The following is a 6,475-nucleotide window of genomic DNA, read 5'->3' as shown; positions in this document are numbered from 1 at the left end:
AGGCTAGTCTACCAGGTGATGGATGCACTAATAACTAGGCTACCATATGTGACTCCAAAAAAATGGCTTTGGAAACATTTGTTTTCAATGTTGCTTGGGTGATAGCATCGTTGAAGCAGTGGTCAGGAATACAACACATGAAAAGCATTAAATTACTTTACACTGGAATGGACCAGAGGTTGTATTATTTTATAGACGGATGGCTCCATTTGGAATGAAAGGGGTATACATTTGTATCATATGTGAAGTATTTGATTAAACACGTTTAAACATGTACATATTCAAATATAAGTAATTACAACATAATAATACAAATATATGTTATTCGTTGTGAATTAGATAATGCGGTATAAAGATTGAAAATAAATGTGCTCCATAACATATTCACACCCCTACTGGCTATGGAACAGTCCAACCCGGAGGCCAGCATCCGACTGTCCGTACAATGAGCATACCGTCAGCTGTTGTGTGGGTTTTACTTATTTCCCCATTCTCCTCCCCCTCAATATCTTTCTGATCCTAAGCAATTTGTGAATGTTGATGGTATTGCAGCCAAAATAGTTTCCAACCAAACACATTGTTGCTCTGTGTGTGGCGCCGTTTTGATTTTTGAAAGAGCGCTACCTACCCGCTGCGTTTCCAGCGTTTTCCTTTTGGAAATAGGGGTAGACTGCGCGCGCTGGTGAACAACTAGAGTGACTCAACCAAGTTCCCTTCTGTCTGAGGAATGAGTATACATACGGTCGGGAGAGGACGAGCCGAAAAGCGCATGATTGAATGAATAAAATGGAAAGCAAAGACCTCGACACCGATTTGGTGGGAAATGTGTTGCCTGAAGCAACATGTAAGTTACCTATTATTTTATTGAAAGTCGTTAAAATGTCACGCGCGTTGAAACGTTTGTTGTTCGATCTGTCAATGCATTCGAGGAGTTTCTGGTGGCCTTTCTCACGTATCTCCCGACAAACTTTTTATCGAATGATCATCATACCGATAATTTGCACGGTTGTTGTGCGTGTGAATGTGAAATTGTTTGAGATCGAACGAGCTTCATTTCTTCTTATCTGTATCATTGTTAGGCTATGTGTGGAGTAGTCTAATAAGGGTTATTTCCACGCTATAAATGTGTAATAACACATGTCGATTATTTGTCTAAATGTTGATTATTAGCCTAGTCAAAATGAAGGAAGCAGAGTTATACATTCACAACATTCACAAACCATTCATAATAGCATAGGCTTGTCCGGATTGATTTCCGTCCAAAAAGCCTCACAGTACAGCCTAGTCTACTGCCACACTGCGAATTCTTCTCTTATCTGTATGACAACAGCAACACATGGGAATATGCTTGGTTTAAATCATTGGATTTTCCTCAACAGGTTTCTCAACAAATGTATGACGACTGTCTCTAACAGCCTGACCCAAACACTGCCCATTCGATCAAAACTGAATTAATAATAATTAATACAGCGGCGCTTGATGAGGTAATCTCTGTCCCCTCCCCCTCACATGTTTACATTATGCGGTCACCGGTCTGGCATCCGTTCCGTTTCCCCATCAACCGGCTTATCACACGAGCACCCATCAACCGGGATAATGAACGGCTTCTGTTCTGAGCCGTTTGATATTGACTAGCCTAGTTCTAATGCAGGGATTCATGGATCATATATCTTTAATCCAGGTGCCTCCTGATCTGTAAATAGATACACAGATGAGTACTGTGATTTAGCCTACTGAGATCAGATGCCATTTAATCAGAAGTGCAGAGCCAAAGTGCAGGCAGGAGACAACTTCATCATCTGGCCAGATTGATTGATTTACTCTTGAAGCGCTATGATTTTATATGTGCAATTACAATCTGTGACTGTGTTGTCCGGGAGAGTTAGTGTTCAAGGACAAAGTTATCCACTGGATATCATAAGGGGTATGCTGTCATTCTGTCAGTGGGCTTTTGCATAAGGGTGTTTAACAGTGACCAGTCAAAACGGATGTGGCAGGAGTATGAGTGCAGTTGTGCAGTCCCTTCAGGCACAAGTGTCGTACACACACACACACAACATAACCCTCTATTTGTCAGATGAGAGATGATCAGAGTAGCATGGATTGTCTCATTGTTTAGGATATGCCTCCTCGCCTCGATGGCTTTTCATGTGTCATCATATTGCATAAGGACTATTATGAAGTATAATTATGAGTGAGTGAAGGACTTTTTGACTGAAGACCAGAGCACAGCCATGGATGTCATCCAGTTAAGAGAGTGTCGGTGGCTATTTAAATGTTGCGCTTTACACAGCCAGATAAGCAGCTCTATTTGAATACATGAAGATAGGTTCATTGGGAAATAGAGGACAGTGCACTTTCTCTCGGAATCAGACATACCTGATAATCAACAAGCCTATTTTGTGCAATAGCCTGTTGGCCAATTACCCCTGTGTGAGTAATAATACTCCCAGTAATGAATAGGGGCGGCTGGGGGCGGATAACTAAGGTCCTCAAAACAAAACCTCCCCAGAAGGAAGATGGAATTACTCCGATTCTCAGGAAATTCATGAGAGGAGGTAGTGCCATAATGCAGGTGAGGTGGTGTTCACTGGTTAGAACTGAGGTTGTCTAAGAGCTAGAACCATTGCATTGACCCATTACCCCGCTCTGCTAGTAGGACACACACACACACCATGGACAACAATGTCCAACCAAGAGCTTCCTTCCTACTTCTTGTGTGCTGCTGGATGGGTGGGTTGTTACTTGTTTTGGCTGAGATTCATAAGAATGGAGCTCCACCCTGTTGACTGTGGGAACCTTGACCAGACTCTGCTGTATCTATCGAGCAGCTATGTCATTGATAGCCTGGTCCCAGATCTGTTTGTGTGGTCTTGCCAACTCATATGGTCATTGGATGACAATGACAATAGGAGTTGGCTACAGCACACACCAATCTGGAACCGGGCTATGTCATTGAAGGCTGTGTCCAGGAAACGCGCCATCCTCATTATGTGCACTGTAGCCTAGAATATTCTTCTTCTATGCTCTCCGCTCCTTGACAGCGATCAGAAGCTGTTTCTGAAGCTGTCTGGAGGATTCATGTGGAACATGTTACATGAGCTAAAAATGTACCAAAGCGACGACTCCATGCATGCAGCCCTCTCTGACTGACAGGTCCTGTTAAAGATCTTAGTCAATCTTCATCGTCGCATTCCTCAAGCATGAAGGGTGACCTATTTGTCACGCCTTAGCGGAACTCTGTTTTCATGTGAGAACATTTATAGAAGGAATTTCTTCAGTAGGACACTTAGTCAATATTTTAATGCCATCGTTGTTTATATTGGTCTGGTTGGAGAATTTTTCGATATCTAAGGATTTTGAATAGGTTATTGGGGCAGTCATTCATTCACACCTTGGAGGACAGACCAGCTTTGTTGCTAACCGAAGCCAGACATGTTTTTTCGGCGTCATCACTTCAGAAGAATCAGGGAGTTACCCATTCGTGTTAGCACAGTGTGCCTCTGAAGTGCATTGTTTATGATTGCTAATGCTACTACGTTCAACAAGCAAGGAGCGTAGAATACCGTTGTTAGGATCCACTCATTGGTGTGAACTGTGAATCAGAGGCCCTTGCAGTGGGGCTGCTGTAGTAGTCTCTTTAGTCCGGCCCAGGCATTGTGGAATTCTGCCTCCGTCAGGACTTTTGAAGAACATCTTCTAATCCTTATTTTCTTTAGGGTTGTGTCCCAAATGGCACCCCATTTCCTATGTAGTGCACTATAGGGCTCTGGTCAAAAGTAGGGTACTATACAGGGAATATTTGGGACGCAGCCTAGATTTGCATTCAGGCACTCGCCCCTCTGAGCTCTCCTTCTCTCTGCACCACCAGTCCGCCACTCGTTCCATGCCCTTGGAGTCGGCAACCATTTGGTCTTTCTCTCTAATCTGTTCTCTGTTGTTAACCTGCACATCTGAGGCAGGCTGACTGGAATCAAGAGCTTTCTTTCTCGTTCGAGGCTAGCTATACCATTGCTAGTGCACTCTAACCATCACACACACACAAACGCACTCACGTGTACACACGAACACGTGCACACACACACACACAGAGTATGCTCTACCCATCAGAGAGGGCTATAAAAATAACACTTGTCTGAAATGGTTAATGTAGACGTCACAGACAGTACAGGATATATCATATAGAATTCAGGCCTTCTGAATAACTTGTCAGGTACCTGTGAGGAGCAAAGTGAAGAGAAGCCATCTTGACGTGTGAACTCTGGAGGCAGATCATGTGAATATTGATGTGTTTCGTACTGGCATGTTCCGATATTTACTGTGAATGTCAAGTGTGTAACTGCACAGCTAATGGTAACTGCCTTTAAACGAATTGAGGGTCGGCCATAGTATCACAGTTTAGGCCTACTTTAAATCTTGACAACGTGTGTAATATTGGGTCACGCACTCGCTGATGCACTTTAATGGTCAATATATCTAACCAACAGATCAATGAACTTTAAGGTCAATACTGTTTGTTGTGCGTTTATTCCAAATGGCACTATACATGTAAGTTGCCTCATTAATCAATAGCAAATATTGCTGTGACTGTACTTGCATTGTTATGGAGATATTTGAGCCTAGCTGAGCGAGAGTGTCTTCTGCCTAAAGCTTCATAGCTTGTTCACTGAGTTCCATGTTGTAGCCTACTGTTACTAACCCTAGTTTATAATTTTTTTTAAAAAAAGCTCGTCATCCAGAGGATAAAGAGTCTTAGCAGACTTGACAGGGAAACAAATTGTAGCGTCTGACAGGACTTTTTCCTATTGTGTAACCCAGTCAGGGAGCCCAAGCACCACCATCCCTGTCAGCCCTGCAGTGAACAGGATCACTCAGCTAGCTACACAGGCACAGCTCTTACATAATTAGGAGAATATGTGAATTGTGAAGCCAGTGTCCAGTTTTCTGGAGAGAAAGCTGAATTAGTGCTTGGAGTCTCACATTTTTATTTATTTATTTTATTTAACTAGGCAAGTCAGTTAAGAACAAATTCTTATTTACAATGACGGCCTAACCCGAACGACGCTGGGCCAATTGTGTGTCGCCCTATGGGACTCCCAATCATGACCGGATGTGATGCAGCCTGGATTCGAACCAGGTACTGCAGTGACGCCTTTTGCACTGAGATGCAGTGTCTTAGACCACTGCGCCACTCAGGAGCCCCCTGAATTGGAAAGTTGACACTCTTTCCAGGCTCAGCTATTTCAGAATGAACGTGAGAAAGACGGAAATTGAGGTTCGTGGACTGGAGACAAATGACGTCTCAGATTTGTAGGATTTGTCAAATTTCAGGTTCACGTGTAAGAAAAGTCCACATGTTCACAAAAATAAAATATCAAACTTGCAATTCCACATGTGAAAGTGATATTTTCATGTGAAAGTTTTTTACATATGAAACTGCAAGTTTGATTTTTACACGTGATTGTTTTTCACGTGAACTTGCAATTCCACATGAGAAAGTGAAAATCCAATTTGCAGTTTCACATGTAAGAAAACTCCAATGTTTGTAAACAAAGTAAATGTAAACAAACACTCTAGTATAGCAAGGAAATACTTTTTAAATGCGAGAGCAAATTAAATGTAAATGGATGCAATTTTTTAAATTTCAGTTAAAAGAAAAATGATGCCCAACTAAATAAAACGCCTCCCTCTTCCCTGCAATTTGACTTATCTTTGGTTATGTTACCCTGGCCTTTGCTTTCCCTGTTTTGGAACATTCCTTCCAGCAACATAGCATCCCACTACTGGTTTGCTTCTGAAGCTAAACAGGGTTGGTTCTGGTCAGCCCTGAACCAGAGACCAGATGAAGCTTAAAGTAGGGAAAATGTGAAAAATAAATGTGTGGGGGGGGAAAAAATCCACAAAAATGTAAATGTGAAACGTCACATGATTTTTTTTCACGTGATTTTTTAGTATTTTTTTTTGGTAAGGGTGATCACAAATGTAAACATTGCTGTTGTATAGAGATGTATCCTAAGATTGGTCTTCTGTCAGATTTGATATATGGGGTAATATTTGTGGGGATCTGATCATCTTACTGATCATCTTGAGCTTCTAACAATGTCATAGTTGCATCAACTTGTTTTGCATAACTTTCTTCAGAAAATACTTTATTTCAACTGGACATACGGACCATTACCATACACTTTCCCTCCACAGTTGTGAATGAATCAGTGAGTGGATGAGACAATGTAGGCTGTACATCCTACTATAGCCTAGTGGTTGCAGTGTTCTTTCGCTTCATCAACATCAAAGCTGGCCTAGAAAAGACGTGTTGTTGCTGCTGTGTGTGTCGATGAGCTTCCAGCTAGCACAGAAATAATTCATCCTCTCTGAAGATTTCAATTTGCTCACAGAGTGAGATTTCAAAAGGGGGCCCATTTTCAATTTCTTGATTTGAGGGAGGACTGGAGAGATGGCGAGCAAATAGAAAGTC

General features: G+C 42.0%; 1 protein-coding gene across 6 annotated transcripts in view; it reads left to right on the top strand.

Moving 5' to 3' along the window:
- Positions 1-461: 461 nt before the first annotated feature.
- Positions 462-6,475, top strand: part of LOC115176865 (MAP7 domain-containing protein 1) — a 63,193-nt gene continuing 57,179 nt past the window's right edge. For 3 of the 6 annotated variants that reach the window (XM_029737249.1, XM_029737223.1, XM_029737215.1), the window contains exon 1: positions 462-844. In XM_029737249.1, coding sequence (XP_029593109.1) covers positions 778-844 — 67 coding nt within the window. In that variant the 5' untranslated portion in view covers positions 462-777. The remainder of the gene's footprint in view (positions 845-6,475) is intronic. The other 3 variants (XM_029737228.1, XM_029737241.1, XM_029737234.1) reach the window with 1 other exon arrangement.

Source organism: Salmo trutta, chromosome 3, assembly GCF_901001165.1.
Source record: "Salmo trutta chromosome 3, fSalTru1.1, whole genome shotgun sequence".
Lineage (NCBI taxonomy): Eukaryota > Metazoa > Chordata > Actinopteri > Salmoniformes > Salmonidae > Salmo > Salmo trutta.
This window is presented reverse-complemented; position numbering and strand designations above follow the sequence as displayed.